Genomic DNA, 17,876 nt, shown 5'->3' on the forward strand with positions numbered 1-17,876 from the left:
GTGAATTTTTAAGTTAATCTTGATCGTTTTACCTTTGTGAGTACTGTCTATAGAAAAAAAAACGAACCGGATCGGTGCTTGCAACGCGGAGCTGTTACAGTTAATGCCCAGAGCTCCCATTCAGCTAAAACGGCAGTTTTGGGGGCATCGACCTAAAGAGTGTCTTTGTGCCTCTTAACAGACACAAAATGCAATTAAAATGTCTGTCCAACATGAACAGGGCCCTTACATGACAACAAGATGCGTTTAGCAACTTAGCCATTGTTTAAACTCACCTAAATAGTGTTTTAGACGGCTAGCTGTAGTCTCGCGCTGAAGTCCCGTGGGAACTCAGTTGTAGCCGGAACACGACGCTCCTCCCACCTGCACTATGTGCGCGATTTCCCCCCCCCAAACCACTTCAGCGGAAATCCCGCCCTGCAGCTGATTTAATTGGTTTAGGTTACAGTGACGATTGACATGACCAATGAAAACCTTAGAATCAGCTGCAGGGCGGGATTTCCGCTGAAGTGGTTTGGGGAAAAAAAAAATCACGCGCACTTTTTCCGGCTACAACTGAGTTCCCACGGGACTTCAGCGCGAGACTACAGCTAGCCGTCTAAAACACTATTTAGGTGAGTTTAAACAATGGCTAAGTTGCTAAACGCATCTTGTTGTCATTGTTGTCATGTAAGGGCCCTGTTCATGTTGGACAGATATTTTAATTGCATTTTGTGTCTGTTAAGAGGCACAAAGACACTCTTTAGGTCGATGCCCCCAAAACTGCCGTTTTAGCTGAATGGGAGCTCTGGGCATTAACTGTAACAGCTCCGTGTTGCAAGCACCGACCCGGTTCGTTTTTTTTTCTATAGACAGTACTCACAAAGGTAAAACGATCAAGATTAACTTAAAAATTCACCGGAGTTCTCCTTTAATTGACTGCCCACAAATCCATTTTCACTTTAATACAAATATAAACTAATTCTCAAATAATCCATCATATAATATAGAAAACTCTATGTATGTACAATTCAATGACATTCTACTTTTCATTCATGACTGCTGATACGAAACAATCTCAGGCACCTACATGCATACAGATCACAGCAAAAACCTTCCCAATCCTGTCCAACCCTGCCCCAGCACGCCTGCCTGGAAGGTTCTAGGCTGTGCTTGGAATTGTCCCCTGTACCTTTACATAGTGCACAATTTGAAGGGACAGATACTCGTAGTAGTGTCCAAAACCATTACTCACTCCTTGTCTTTCAAACTATGAACATTCTTCCATGCAACATAAAAGGAAAAGTTTTGAGATATAGCTAATGATCATGTCTATCAAGCTCCAAGCACCAGAACAATTATTTGTTTGACCATATAAGTTCTGGGCCCAGTTGTTCAAAGATTTCCATCTGGATCAGAATGATCTGGATTTAGAAATCCCCTGTTTTGCTATCCAGGATCAGTTAATCCATCTTACTTTTGTGCTGGATTTTGAAAGCAACATCTGAATCAGCCTGATTCAAACTTGATTACCAAATCTGGAGGTGCATTCACACCATGTCGTAATTACCACACTTACATGATTTCAACTTGTAAAAAGCATTCACATTCTCATAGAGCTCGTAATTACAGCTTGTAAGATGTTTTGAGGAATTGTTTGAGAGGTCCTCCTTGTACCACCTGACTGCTTCAGATTCATTTAGGCGTTGCTAGTGGTCCCATAGAAACGCATAATTCCCAATCCGAGGACGTGAACAGCCGAATGAACAGCCGAATAGAATGTCACGTGCTGTCAGTTTGAGACAACGGTAATTATGACATGCCGTAAATGTAGCATGGATTTCCAGTGCTCTAAATGGGACTACATATCACAATGTAGGCTACTAGCTATGTAAAAAACACTAATCGTAAAATTTGCATTTGAATACTCCACTTCATTTACCTAGGATGCGGGATGGAGAAACTGTGAATGTCACAGCTGAGCGTTAACAGATCAGAAATCAAAGATGGAACACATAAAAAGCAATATTTTGCACAGATACTGCTGAAGTATCATGTCCACAGAGGTTGGATAGTACTGTGCGGACCACTGAGTTTATTGAGGCACAGACAAACAGAAGTGCTAATAAACAATATTTCACAACTGTTTCACTATGGTTGATGTGCTGAGCAGCCATCTCGGGGTTGTTGCGCTTCCCCTGATTTCCCCAGTCACAAATCCTACTTGAGGAGGCGTTCCAGTTAAAAGTTCCTACTGGGGCCTGCGAATTTCCCATGTCCGAGGACAAATGGAGCAGACCATTAGACCCCTCATCTGATCCACAACAAACAAATACAAATATACAAGCAATGAGGGATGCAATTGTTAGAAACTACTTTTGACTGCTTCATTTCTAATGATCATCACAGTTAAAATGACAGCATGACAGTTAAAATTAAATGCGTTCTGACAGCTATAAATATGCTATAAATTTGACAGCTGTAAATGTGTCAAAGATACAAACATTGTAATATTTGACCAAGTTCTACTACATTTTGTTCCTGAAATCCATCCTGAATGCACCCTCCTGCTGAGATCAGGATAATAAAGTTATTTTATTTTTTTGGATCCAAATCAAAACCAAGATTGGATTATGTAATCTAATCCAATTTTAGAATCCTTTTTCTTCTTCTTTTGAACGACCCATTTTCAAGATTTGATCCAATCAATAAACCGAAATCTGATCAAACGTTTGAACAACTGGGCCCTGATGTCATATGAAAGCTTTGATAGAAGAAAAGAGCAAAATTGAAGTCCTTGTTCACAAATGTAATAGTATTGTTGTTATTATTGGAGCTTAACAGCCACTAGTCACAGCATGCTTTCATTATATGAAAAAAAAAGCAGCTTGGACATTCTCCTAAACATCATTTTGTGTTTCATTGACAAAACCAAGTCTTATGGGTTTGAAACAACACAACGACAGAATTGTCAAATATTTTCAAACTATTCCTTTAAAATCCAAACAAAAAACACAGAAACTGACTGTATAGCCCCACTGTAAAGCTTCACCTGCACAGCCTGCATCAATGTGCAATTCTTCAATTCCTCTCTTTTGCTGCATTTACAATATTGAACATTCAGCGCTTGCTATCAAAGCACAAGCCTCAAGTCTCCAGATCCAATCCACATAATACCCTTGTGCCTGGCTTTGACATTTTCACTGATAGACAAAAAGCTTTGTTCTTTCTATTCTAAGCTTGTCAAAGCCTGAATTATTCCTTTTCAAAGAAGAGTGGCAATCAAAGTGTAGTATGGTGAGGTGATAAATCGATTGAATTGATATCTAGGCTTACAGCGGGGTGCAAGACCAGCACTAGGACATGATGCCAAAGACAGGGTTGTGGCGACAGATTCTGGGTCCATATTCCTCGTAGTCCTTCTTAGAGTGGCAGACTTGGTAGAACTCGGGCTATAGAATGTTAAGAAAGGGACATGAATCAGTGGTTAAGTGATAAATATATTCAAAAAAGAGACATATAATGCTGTGTGAGCATTACCGTAGAAGCCAACATGGATCCCCCAAACCACACGGCGTATCGCTGCATGTGATGAGATATTACCTGCACCTCCATGGGCTTGGGCTGGATGAGGAATCAGATGTATTCAAAGAATTTCACAATGTATTCAACAACGTCTCTAAAAACATGTTAGGAAATACATAACGGATCTGCAATTTATGGAAGTTAATTACATCTTGCAATGTTCTTATGGGACTAAATAATAAAAACATTTAAAAAGATTCTGTTTTATTAAAGGGATAGTTCACTTTGAAATTAAATTTTGGTATGTTTTAGCTTACCTCAAGGGCATCCAAGATGTAGGTGTCTTTTTTTCCACAGTAGTTTCAATTTTGATATTTTTAGGTCAAACCGTTCATGTCTGTCAGTCATATAATGCAGGTCTATGGTCACTGTCTCAAAGAGCATGCACAGAGTCCAAATTAAAACAATTCCCCATCGTCCAAATTAAACAATTCCCCATTGGCTACGGTTTCGCAGTAGCCAATGCGACGTCTAGTGTATATATCTATACCCGCCCGCGCTCTCAGATTACTTGGACGCAGCTGTGTTCAAGAGGTAAAAACGATATAAATACTGTTTGTTTTCTCACACAAACCGCTCGTTTCGTGTCTTAGGCCATCAATGTGTACTTACGATGGGGAATTGTTTTAATTTGGACTCTGTGCATGCTCTTTGAGACAGTGACCATAGACCTGCATTATATGACTGACAGACAAGAACGGTTTGACCTAAAAATATCAAAATTGAAACTACTGCGGAAAAAAAGACACCTACATCTTGGATGCCCTTGAGGTAAGCTAAAACATACCAACATTTTATTTCAAAGTGAACTATCCCTTTAAGCATCCAATAAAAGGTACCAGACAAATACTTTATGCATTAAAACAATTTTTTGTTTTACCAGCTTATTTGTGTCTGTATATCTATTTGTATAATATGTATCCAGTATATTTAAAATATTTCCACTCAAAATGTACAAACACTTGAAATGAAAAGCGAAGTGAAGGGAATCCAAGTAAATGCATATACAATATTCTTTGAAATGCTTATGTGTGCTCTTTTAGGAATGTAAAGATATACTGTATGATGTTGTTATTTTTAACCACTTTTTTTTCCAGGCAATGTTGTGGGGAAATGTGGGGAAAATGAGGCATTATAAGAAGTAGGATAGTTAAGGGGCTGTGTACACGACACTTTTTTCAACTAAAAACTAAAAAAACTTTTATGCGTTTTATCCTGAAAATGCAAAAAAACTAAAAAACAATACTGTTATAATCTCTGTGTAAACTACAATGCATGAATTTGTGAAACCGTTGATGTCATGCGCATTCGTTTAAAGGAACACTCCACCGTTTTTTGAAATAGGGCTTATTCACATTCTTTCCTACATTTAGATAGGTGTGCAAATGCATTTTTGTCTCAGTGCATGCATTGTTTTAGTTTGACAGGGTCGGCGTTAGCTTAGCTTAGCACAATGAATGGAATCCTTTGTTGCCAGTTAGCATGGCCTGAGTAAAAGTGATCCAAAAAAAAAAAAAAACCCACGTAATTACTTCTTGTGGCCTGCGTATTCACAACGAGTACAAGAAGCGATCCAGATTAACACTAGGCGATTTCCTAGGCAGATATTGACTTGGGACTATATTAGGGGGAAGCACAGGCGAAGCACTGCTGCTTAGGCGAAGCACTGCTAGTTCGGCGCTGAGATCTCACGCAACACATGAAATCCCACGACTTCCGTCAACATACCGGCGTGAATAGTTGCTGCCTGACTATTTAGCTTACAGTATACGAATGGCGATGAACATGGCTGATTTTGTGAAAGACGAAGAGGGTGACTTCTCAGACAGTCAAGAGCCTGAACCATACCTATTTGAACCAGAGTTTACAGAAGACGAGCTGCGTGCTTTGGAAATAGAACGCCAGGAGGAGGAGGTTGCGATCGTATGTGTGTATGTGTGTGTGTTACATAAACAATGAATACTGTTCTGCTACATCCTTTGGTCAAAATGCTAGTAGCCTTCTCCTCTCTAGTAGTTATACTAAAACTCCTGAGTCTAACTCGTTGAGAGAAAAATATAGAAAACTTAGCCCTCAGTCATTTCATTTTACAGGTCACGATAACAGCGATTTTTATTTTAGTTTGTTTGTTCATGCTAAACAGGTTGAATTCAACATGAGATTCGTAGTCTAGTCTAGATAGTATTCTAGTCTATCCGTAGTCTAGTGCAGCATCTATTTTACAACCGAATAAAGACAGATTAACATAAGGAAGACAAATAAAAGACAACTTACATGTGCACTTTGTTCTGCCTGTGCTTTGAAAATAGATGGGACGGCCGTATCTTTCAGACGTAGTACTGCTACCGTCTTTCTGGACCCATATTCCATTTTTTCTAAGTAGTCCTCTGGTGCAAAATGTTCTTCGCAAACACGATACTGATTTATTTTGTTGAGAGGCGTTGAAGTACATATCTCCAGAGCTGCTAGCCATTTATTTCTCAGTTCCAGATTTGAAGGAATTCTGTGAAACATTACATTCGTGTATGTCCTTTGCTTATTCTCACAACCTTTTGCTACGCAGGTAATTACCATGTTTGCTGTAACTTCACAAAATAAAGAATCCAAAAGCGAAGACACTCGCAGGTCACGCTGGTATGTTCTTCTTCATCTGTTTTTTTGACGCGTTGCACGCCGGTATGTTGACGGAAGTCGTGGGATTTCATGTGTTGCGTGAGATCTCAGCGCCGAACTAGCAGTGCTTCGCCTAAGCAGCAGTGCTTCGCCTGTGCTTCCCCCTAATATAGTCCCAAGTCAATATCTGCCTAGGAAATCGCCTAGTGTTAATCTGGATCGCTTCTTGTACTCGTTGTGAATACGCAGGCCACAAGAAGTAATTACGTGGTTTTTTTTTTTTTTTTGATCACTTTTACTCAGGCCATGCTAACTGGCAACAAAGGATTCCATTCATTGTGCTAAGCTAAGCTAACGCCGACCCTGTCAAACTAAAACAATGCATGCACTGAGACAAAAATGCATTTGCACACCTATCTAAATGTAGGAAAGAATGTGAATAAGCCCTATTTCAAAAAACGGTGGAGTGTTCCTTTAACATCTTCAGTCTATAGGCAGGTAGTGTTATTTTACAAAGTGACATCGCCAACTACTGGCCTGGCATACATAATACAATTTTTTTTGTAGTTTTTACAGATCCATTTTGATAATGTTCTCGTCTGTGTGCGAAAAAAGAAAAGCAAAAGTTTTAAAACAGAGTAAGTATCCAAAACGCACTACAACACATGATGATTGTGAGTGTGGGGTGAGAAATTCTGAGACATTAATGAGATGAGACCTTTATTCTGCCGCCGCTGAGCTCCTCACTCAGTCGGAGTCTGGCGTCCACCACGCGCTTCAGGTCCCGCTGCAGCCTGCGACCAAAGTCCCGAAACATGGTGGAGCCTCCCGACAGGACAATGTTCTAATGCACACAAATGCACACACAATTCTGATATATCTGTGTTTTCATTATGTCCCCCCCATTATGTTCATATAACTCAAGTATATAAATCATGGAAAAATGTATGCAAAAGCATCTATAAACATGCACAAATTTGCTTCTGTTTGAATGGACTCATTATGACAAAGACAAAGCATCACCACTCTACTATCCCTGTGCTGAGAAAAACTATTTAAATAAAAATTTAATACAAATAAAAAATCCACAACACTGCAGAAATTAAATCACTGAAATGAAAAAAAAAAGAAACCACCTTGGTAATAGCAAATTATTCTAAGAAATGCAATTCTGTAGAAACAAGTATTCTGTGGAAACAAATAATAGTTCAGTTTTTGTCCACTTATAAATCTTATAATCCACAGAATGTGTTTTAATAAAAAATAAAAAATAAATAAAACCAAAATATAATTTTTTTTCACATATGCTTCTGCAATAAAATACTGTTACATTGTCGGCAAAGGCCAGCAGAGTTGCATGCTGGGAATAAATGACCATGGGCTGACTGAGGTCAGCTTATAACAGGGTATCTGCAGGAGATGTGAGTTTCATTACAGGGCTGAGGGTTCAATCCTCACTTAACGAACTTGAGGAGAGCTATCCTGCTATTTGGATTAGGACATGCTGGTTCTCTATCTAGGGAATAAAAGGCTGGCTTCCTCCATCTTTACTGATGAGTTTAAAAAAGTGGATGGACTGTGGTAGTGGACACCTTCACTGAGAAAAACAGCTTTCAATCTACAGTACAATGCAGACCAGAAGCTGGTAAGAGACGTGCACCTTTATTTCCCTTATTTCTCTTTTCTTTGGTGATCTTAAAACTACATTTTCATAATTCAATTTATTCATAATTCATTTCTCTACCTGAAGACTTGATCCCCCCTGCAGAGGATAATCAAATAATGTCACATTTAAACTGCAAAAATGGCACAGAAGTGCTTCTGAAGTGGCATTTAAGAGTCTTTACAATTTAATGCTGCTCAAAGGTGGAATAAATACATTAACACTGCAATTACAACTGCATACTTTTATACTAGTTTCAGTCAGAGAAGGCATCATTTAGTCCGGCTTTTATGTGGTATTACGCCTTTACACTGAATTTTGAGCAGGCACAGAACAGCCTTTACATTTTGTAAGGTCCTTTGCATGACCAGCTCATGTATGTCTATGCTTAAAGCAATCATTTCAGGGCCATCGCAAGATGTAGATATTATGTGAATATGTAAATATATTTCCTCTGATTTGATGAAAGCCTTGTGACATTGTGCAGCTTTTACAGTTCACAGATTTGAATGGCAGATATCTACAAAATCAATCCATGTACTCAGTCCTACATCAAGTGTGAACACGTGTAAACGAAATATGTTTTACATTGACTTTATTCTATATATAGTCCAAAGCATAAAAATGCAATTGAAAATCTCCCTTGCATGCTGGGAGAAATATCGGTATATTTAAGGTCTGAAAGCATGATGGGAATTGTTATTAGGCTACTGTAGTTCTTCCTTCAGCCCACTCCAATATTTGGTTTTAAAAACTTAAAAATACTGAGGATATATGAAGATAATTCCAGGTTTTGCAAGTGAAATCCTGTAGTACTTGTTATTTGTAGAGGAAATAACAGAACTGCCTTTGGTAGCCATAAACTTTACAGTTGTCAGAACAAAGTTTTCGTGGCATAGCCTAAATGTCACAGCATGCAATCTATGTCGGTGAAATAAACATTTGTTCATAGCAAAAAATAGCACTTCCAATAATGAAATATGCCTACTGTACATGCCAAACGCAGAGCTTTCAATATAGAGGAGAGACAACTTCAGTTTCTTGCACTAATGCAAAAGTAATGTAATAATAAAAAATAACAATGCAAAAATAGTAAGTAAAACAATATTGCAATATGTTAATTTAAGAAGTAACATTCTCTAACACAGATGGCTGATGTAATTTCTAGAGACAACCCTAGATGAGCCGATCGCTGCTCAGTGGCCTTTGTTGATTAGTTTGCTTTTGCTGGCAAGATTTTTTACACCTCAAGAAATGGTGGCAAAAACTAAAAAAAAAAAAAAAAAAATTTAAATACAGTCTAATTCCTTCAAAATAGTCCATAGTGAAGCTTCTTTCATATGCAAATAAGAATCATTTGCACAGTGATGTAGATGTGCACTAATTATAAATGTGCATAATTGAATTTGTCAAGACACTATTTATTCAGGCTGAGAGTTGTGAGATATAGAAATGGATACTGAGGGTATTTCAGAGCTGTTCAGTTCCATTTGCAGGGATCAGTTAAAGCTCTCTCTATTCCAGACAATTTAGATTAATTGTGAACAGAGTGGATACACACTGACCCCTGTTGGACAAATAAAAGAACTGATCTCACTTTGAAAACTATAAACCATAACAAAAACTGCAATATGCAGTCAAAGGGGTGACTGAACAAAGTGCACTTTAAAGAAATGCAAGAATGACTGTAATTTTCTTTGAATGAAGTGACTTGTTTTTTTACAGATATGGGTGTGTGCTGAGCTCCCAGTAACCTGTTTTATTGATTAAACAATATACAGTATAAAGGTAAGGAAAACAGAGAAAAACGAACAGAACAAATTGTAACACTCAGTATTGTGACTGTAGGAAAGAACAAAAGGGCAGCACATTGCCACAATGCTCTCAAACTATATTACTGATAGACAAACAAAGTTTCTACCATTTCTGTTTTCAAGTGGTTTTGTTCTTTTTTGAAGTGTGCTGTCCTTTCATTCTTTTTTGGTTTCTTTTTGGACAAGCACCTGCTCTAAAGTTTTTTTTAGGTTTTTTTTTGGATGTGCACACTGTAACCTACTGTGTCGCAATTGCGAGTTCATACTTTTTTTCTCAGAATCGTAAAAAAAAAAAAAACCATGTCAATGGCTGGCCTAAATTATCTCCAGTTATCTTGTGCAAATGTAATCTCTCATTCACTCAATCACTAATTACTTAACTTACTAAATTATGCTGTTGTCATTTCCTTTAATGTAATGCAAATTTAACAGGATTCAAGTTTTTGGAAGTGATGAGTGGAGTTTAACACTCCTTTCCACTGAAGCTAAAAAATCTTGAATAATCAAGTAAACGTGAAGGGGTAAAACTACCCTCCTCTTGTAGTATATAATGGTAATAGGAAATAAATGATGACCAAAACTGTTTGGTTAACAACGTTCTTCAAAATATCTTTGTTTGTGTTCCACAAAGAAATGCATAGATTATCTAATTTGCATAAAGAACAGAATACCATGTTTGGACATTGCTAGAATTATCTGTACTGTTAACAGAACCTGTACAAATGTCATCATCTGATTTTCCATATGCTTATACTGTAAGTACTAGTGTTTCTGTATCCTAAGTTAGTTCAAGGCTGGATCCTCTTGTTCATTTCTACCACCTTTGGAAGTGTGGAGTGACTTTAGGAAACTCTCTGTCAACTGATTGAATGTCAACTTTGACTCCTGGTCTTCATTGAGAATATTGGCTCCTCAACAAGCCTCAATATCAAATAATAACATTTCCAAAATATTGTATGCATTTATATTAAAGAGAACCACTGGAATTGCATGGAAATACTGGTATTGTACCTTGTAAAGTGGTCTTCTGACATCTATAGGGCAGTTCTGAATGACTTCATCCACTACATCTGAGATGGGCTGCAAGAAGTCTGGGTTGGCAAACTGCAGAGTGAAAAGACCTTTTACTACAGTTTCCAAAGGTCATTCTGGGTATACATGTTGAATAATTCAGAAAGTGTGGTATTTCTACCTCAGGGTGAAAAAATATCTCTGGTCCCAGAAAACGCTCATATCCGACATCTATTAGAAATTCATTTTTGCTGATAGCATTGATTCCCTTGTATTGTTTTATCCATTTGCCAGGGTCCATGTCATATTTTGTGAATTCCTTCACTATGTCTGGACAGATGTAGCAATACCTTTCCTAAAAAAAGCAAACAAAACAATAGAGTAATACAGATAAGGAGTACAAAAGTTGTATTACATATAAATATGATAGAGTAAGTGTGACACTACTGATTTTATTATTTATTTCAAGGGTTTACAGAACATCATCACACTCTGATTCAGATTATTAAAAAAAGAAAACATGTAAAAGAGAGAAATAGGAGGATAAGTAAGGGATAATGCACAGTCTACTGGCTATACTAATAAAATTAACCCCGACAAGGTATTCAGAACCTCTGCACTGACTGTACATTGGACAGTCATATTGGACAGGAAATGTGAAATATAAGTTTACTGGTCATTATATAAAAAAATTTGACCACTCAATGTCACGACTGACCAATCAGAATGAGGTATGCCAGAGAAAGGAATATCATCCCTGCTATTACCCACTTTAACAGCTTTTGCGGTCTCCAGTGACTGTTCTGGAGGAACGCCGATCTCTCTATCTCTTAGCAGCTGCTGAATAAAGTAGGTGATGTCTCTTCCTGCAATAGGGATGTGCTTTATACAGCTGCCAATCACATAACCTTCGGCCTAAGAGATAAAAACAAACAGAAATCAGCCATCTAAATTGTTGAGGAAAGATCCAGCAGCATTTCTTTGCAGATGCCATTTGATCGAATACAATAAAATTCATGCATTTTTGGCTTATATATAACTTTTCATAGCATTGTATGTATATCTGTGTTGATTACCACTGGTATGGCATGAGTAACTCCATCCCCGCTATCAATCACGATTCCTGTTAGTGTTCGTTTTCCAACCTGTTTTGAAGTCCATGATGCTGCCAATGCCAAAACAGCCTGAAAAATGGCCACACAAATAAATAAGTTGCTGTTTCCAACATATTCCATGCAGAATACAAGACTTTGTCCAGGGTGAATGGTCCCAAAGTTTATTTGATTTTTGCAGACTGTGTAACAAAACGGAACATGGAACTATATGGAACTAAAACAAACAATATATTGACATTTTGAACCAGCCTTAAAAATAGCTTGCGCTTTTTAGCTTTAAAAAACAACAATAAGGATTTACTAAAGACAAGTGTGGACATGGCAGAAAAGTAGACACTGACAATGAAATGAAAGATAATGTGCAGAAATATTTGTATGCTATCAAAGTGCGAATTACTGAATTAATGGGTCATGCTATTGACACTACCTGAGCAGTTGAATTAAATACACAAGAACATTATATTATATTACATTATATTTTTAAAATGCATGTGCATGGTTCAGTTGAAAGTTGACTTGCTATCAATGCTGCCAAGATGAATGTATAAAACAAACTGTCTCTATCAGTCAGATGAGAATTAATTCTGCATTCGTCACTATAGCAAGTGTAGGTTCCTGTCTCGATTATGTTATGGGTAATCTGTGTCAGTTTCTGTTTTTGGGTGGGTTGGATACATGTTCTAATTTTAATTTTGTTTGAGTTTGTTGATTTGATTACCAGTTGCACCTGTTTTTCATTTAGTTGATTATTTTGACTTTTGTATTTAAGCCCTGTGTTTTGTTCAGTTCATTTGTCTGTTCTTGTCTGATCTACCAGTTGTTTTGTTCCAGTTCATCTAGTCTAAGTACTCTGATTATTTTGTTTCTTTGAGTTTTTTGTTGTTGTTAATAAATCATTACTACAGTGAATAGATCAAGCTCTTTTCCTTTATTTTTGCAACCGCTGCTGGCAGAAGAACAGATTATACAAATGGATCTAGTGGCTGTTCGTATCCTCCTCCCATCCCAGAGGAACCGCTCCCCCGAGAGACATATTTTTAGACCTTCTCCATCTGCTAAACTATACTATGATGACAGCCTCAATGTGTTTTTCCGGGCAGGGCTCAATGCTTCCAGGAGTCTGTGGACTGGGTCCTGGTTCACTGAGGATTCCCCTTTACCATCGTCGAAAGGTGAAGGATCATCTAACCACAGTCCATGCTGTGCACTTTGAGCTATCTGCCGCAACCGTCCCAAAGGGCATAAAGCTCGAGCCTGCTGTGATGCTAGAGCCAACGCCTAAGCCATATATCGCCCCAGAACCTGAGCCCTATTTGGATGGGATTGGTTTAACATGGAGAGGTGGGCTAAAGTGATTAATACCATAACTTCTTGATGATTTTAGTCCCGTCTGAATGTACCATCTCAGTTATCATAACGGACAATGTCAGTACAGATTACAACGACTTTTACCTTCTGGAAAAGGTCTGGAAAAATTACCTCAGGTAATACTAATCCCGTGCAAATAGACCCGCTGTAAATATGTACATAAATATTCGGACATTTTCTGTTTAAAAGTAGTTTTCCGTGGTTTTTGAAGTATGGAGGTGCTTTAAAAAGCATTCAGTTGTGCATTCAGAACTCAAGTGTTTTCCACATACCATTCCGATCAAAAAGAAGGTCGAAAGCACTTGTTAGAGGCACGAAACTTCTTTTAGTGTTAGGTAATTGCCTTTTACCAACATAATCCAATATGAACTTAATACATTGTTCGACCGGACCTGTTTTATATATATATATATATATATGTGTTTGCGCACGTGATATCAGGAAGCAACGTAATACGCACATGACGACAGGAAGGTGACGGCGGTGCGTAAATCGAGTTACCCCTCCCATGCACTTCTGCTAGTTTTACTGAGATTTCTTATCCCGTGCGAATTAGCATTATTACAGACGTCCTGTGGTAAAATTACATTACTCCATCTACCCTTGTAAAAACTAATCCCATCCGAATAGGGCTTAACACATCTGACCAGGTGCGTGAGCCGGCAACATCGTCCATCACCAAGAGAATACTGGTGGAATATGAGGGGATGGTGTGGAGCACTGTCCTGTCAACAAAGGCTGATGTGGATGTGCTGAACTGTTTAAATTGGAGGAGAGCATAAATGTTAGCACACTGCCTCTTTCGCCCTCCTGCACTGAGCCTGTTTCGTCACCCAGCAATGAGTTACTGATGTCTTCGATATTCCTGCCCTACCTCCCACTCCCACCTCCTCTGCCTGTTCCGAGTCAGCCAAGAAAGCCGTTCCTGGGAATTCTGCTTGTTCCGCATCGGCCAAGGAGGCCATTTTTTTTTGTCTTATCTTTGTTTACCTGACTCTTCACTGTTTTCAGGGTTGATTGGAAACCAAAATTTGTACATCCTTTCCATAACACATCTATGTGTTGGAACTTTGCATGCACATTCACAACCCTAAATAAGAAGTCACAAAATTGCAGAAATAAATTGTTTAACCAGTGTTTAAAGCTGTTTAAATTGGACATTTAAACCTTGTGGACATTTTTGTCTTTTTCAGTTTGCATACATTTTTCCAAAATTTTTATTGGAATTGTATTATTTCACCCCCATTTCCTTTAATAAATATATTTTGCACTAGGTACACAACATAGTTCCACTCAGGACAAAAATGTCCCCATTGAAACTGCAATTTTTAATACCAGTCCCAGGCATTTAACTATAAAATGATGCAATCTTTGTTAATAGGCTTTCATTCTGTTGGCAAGGCTTCAAAATGAGACCAAACTTAGGTACAGTATGTACTCCCAAGCTTCATTTTTATGACCGTTTTTTAACACAGACATTTGTGTCCTCTATGGACCTATGTGTAACTTTTTTTTTTATTGATGCACAAGGGTTAAATGCTAATTAATTGACAAGATTTTATTTTTCACATTATTGTAATTTCAAACACAATTTTCAAGCACAGTATTTAAACATAAAAGTCTACCTGAACAGCGATATACAGTCCTGGGACACTGAACGTTTCAAACATGATCTCAGCTAAGTATTCCCGGTTCTCTGGGGTATTTAGAGGAGGTTCTGTCTGAGGGGAAAATACAGCACTGCAACATCAGGATAAACAGACACAAAAGCCCTGTTGAATAAATTAAATGTGGTCTTTTGTAATGTAAAATATTAGTGCATATAAAAAGTGTTTTGTCATCATCAAGTGGAGCAGTGAGATAAAGGCACAAACGTCCTGTTTGTGACATGAAAACACTGTTGCACTCTGGTACAGACAAAGCAGCATAATTTATCATTATGCAAACAATAAATATTTCATTTGGTAGCTTCAATTATGTATGTGCTTCCTCTGTTTCTCAATGGGAAGAATCTGTTTCACAAATCACACTGCCAAACACTTCATTATCTCATCTTTAAGAATGTACAGGCGACATACCATCAGGAAGCTGTGGTCCTCCGGCTCAGCTCGGAGATATTTAAATATGATCTGCTCCATGAACTTTTCCATGAGGTCCCAATCCTCAACAATACCATGTCTGATGGGCCACTAATGTATACACAGAGAAAAGGAACATTACATGAATTCTTCATCACTCTAGTCTTAGATAATGTTGTCTGTTGTTCCCGTAACAACACAAACTTGGGAATAATATGCTCATCAGATGAAGCAACAGTTATGAAATATGATGATTGCACATTATTGTCCCAAATGGCAGTAAAATGATAATAGAGCTCAATTAATCTAGAATGAGGTGGTATTCACACATTTTATTATTTATTTTAGTCTCACTGTTAGTGAAGATAGCTTAATCACAGTCGCTTGCGAGTACTTGATTACCGGATAATCTTTTTCTTTTTATATATATATATATATATATATATATATATAAACCTGTAGAGGTTTCTAAATGTATTTTTCTTTGGCTTTTTTATCTTTGTTCTCCAAAAACAAACTTCACGTTTCAGTTTTTTTTTAAAACAGGTTCTCTTGCAGGATCTTCAAGTAGTTTACATCATCCATTCTTCCTTCTATTGCAAAAAGATGTCTTGTCCCTGATGATGAAAGGCAAGCAAACAGTATGATGCTACCACCCATTGTGAAAAAGAAGTGTGCATAATTGTATCATATGTGCATTTTTAGTGTGCTTCAAAATTCAGGCATTTTCTTAAAATGGTACATGCAGATAATTTAATATTATAATGGAATAAAAGACCACTTAAAGAGAGTTCACTTTCATTCTTAACACACTTAAGTACACTCTTAAAGTTAAAAGTTTTACTTTAAAGTACATTTTAAATCATTATGGTTTAATAATCTTTTGTTGGGCTTTAAAGAATCAATCTTATTTGATGTGGTGACTAACATACAGTACTAAAGCACATGTAAAGTACTTGTTTATAATTTGAACTCTACACTCTATTTTAAGTGTACTAAATTGCAATGTCATCATACTTTTTAAAGTATGCTGAAATGTACTTCTTTTTCACAAGGGACCACTGAACTCTACTGCTGGTATGGTGTTTTTTTTTGTGGTTGACAGTGTCAAATTCTAATCGAACATGGTTTTAAAAAGCTCTTCTCGCACTGCAAGCTGAGCAATGGTTTCTTTGTGCTTGTCTTTTATATAGCTCAGTATTATGTCAAGCTCTTGATATGGTTGACCGGTGCCCCTTCTCAGTTCTCAGTTATTGAACCCTGTAACTCCTTCAAAATGATCATTCACCTCTCAAGTCTTTGTGTTCAAGCTGGGTTTTAAAAGATAACCTTTTCAATGCAGTGTCTGTAGTGAGTAGTTGGATGTAACTTTACACTTACTGATAATTGAACCACTGCTGCCCTGGCATTTTCAAACACTTTCATACATTTAATGATTTTTTTTTTCTATAATTATGTATTTCCAGTTTAAACAGGAAGTTTGGCATAACATAATAAGGTGATCATGTCCATAGATATCCATATAAGGCTAGATGTCTTAAGGCGGAGTCTCGAACGGCATCACCGGCGGCCATCTTGTCACAGGGAAGCTTTCTGGCGAGCTCTGTGGTATCTGAAGTAAGGTAAGTGATCAGCACGAACACAAATCCTCTTATCTCGCTGAAATCTTGACGGATTTACAAACGGTTTGGTTTCTTACAAACGTTATTAACGTGGCTATAATTCCGAATGCTTGAACATGTATGTTATAATTATTCAAATGTATGCAGTGTCATAACTAAATCTCTGATGTTTATAACAAACCAAACCGTTTGAAAATCGGTAGAAAATTTAGCAAGTTATGGTTATTTAACAGTACATGCACCATTAAAACACAATGTTACGAGTGAGCGAGCTCCCTGTGGCAAGATGGCCACCATGTGCCGATGTCGACCTCCATTGGCCAGCAGCGCGGACGAGACATCTAGCCTTTATTATATGATATCTATGATCATACCCCTCTGTTTTGCTACTTGCTAGACAGTTCATACCAAGTTCTGGCATGAAACTCTAGATGGCGCAGGCTGATAGGTCCTTAACTCATTTGGTAGCGATCACATCGTCATCTACATAGCACAGCTGATTGGTTGATGTAGCATCAGTGGCCAATAAACTGCGCATCAACATTTAAATACCGGTAATGTTGCTGTTAGCATTCTGCAGCGCGCTTTCAGAAACCCTCCACCTTCCCCAGCTCCACCTGTTTAGATCTGCTATGGGGGTTATTTCATGTATGTTACATGTGCAGCAGCAGCATGTCTTGCATGATCACAGCAATTTCTGTAAATGTATTAGTAGTAGCAAGTCTCGGTACTTGCTCAATATATTAACATTGCCAGATCCATTGCCATTACCATGCCAAGCTCTCAGAGAGTTGTCATGACAAAACTCATTTTATACTCAAAAACTGCACGTAAACTGTACATATAAAGGCTGTTTTAGGATTACACTAGCATTTAGATGGCCTCAAGATGGACCCATAACCTTTTGATTTGATGGGGTCTTTAAGTATGTAATATGTCAGCATTATCATTTCCGTCTGTGTTTGCATACGTCCTGTCACTGTTGCTTTGGAAATCCAGTAATTTCAATAGGAATCTATAAGGAAGTC

General features: G+C 37.7%; 1 protein-coding gene across 5 annotated transcripts in view; it reads right to left on the reverse strand.

Moving 5' to 3' along the window:
* Positions 1 to 17,876, reverse strand: part of actr3b (actin related protein 3B) — a 173,003-nt gene that overhangs the window by 153,369 nt on the left and 1,758 nt on the right. For 3 of the 5 annotated variants that reach the window (XM_082184982.1, XM_082184985.1, XM_082184986.1), the window contains 9 exons: positions 15,227 to 15,337; positions 14,774 to 14,869; positions 11,742 to 11,849; positions 11,437 to 11,580; positions 10,847 to 11,020; positions 10,666 to 10,758; positions 6,896 to 7,021; positions 3,520 to 3,603; positions 393 to 3,431 (listed from right to left, as the gene is read on the reverse strand). In XM_082184982.1, coding sequence (XP_082041108.1) covers positions 3,336 to 3,431; positions 3,520 to 3,603; positions 6,896 to 7,021; positions 10,666 to 10,758; positions 10,847 to 11,020; positions 11,437 to 11,580; positions 11,742 to 11,849; positions 14,774 to 14,869; positions 15,227 to 15,337 — 1,032 coding nt within the window. In that variant the 3' untranslated portion in view covers positions 393 to 3,335. Of the gene's footprint in view, positions 1 to 392; positions 3,432 to 3,519; positions 3,604 to 6,895; positions 7,022 to 10,665; positions 10,759 to 10,846; positions 11,021 to 11,436; positions 11,581 to 11,741; positions 11,850 to 14,773; positions 14,870 to 15,226; positions 15,338 to 17,876 lie in introns of those variants that run through there. The other 2 variants (XM_082184983.1, XM_082184984.1) reach the window with 1 other exon arrangement.

Source organism: Leuciscus leuciscus, assembly GCF_965113295.1.
Source record: "Leuciscus leuciscus genome assembly, chromosome: 11".
Lineage (NCBI taxonomy): Eukaryota > Metazoa > Chordata > Actinopteri > Cypriniformes > Leuciscidae > Leuciscus > Leuciscus leuciscus.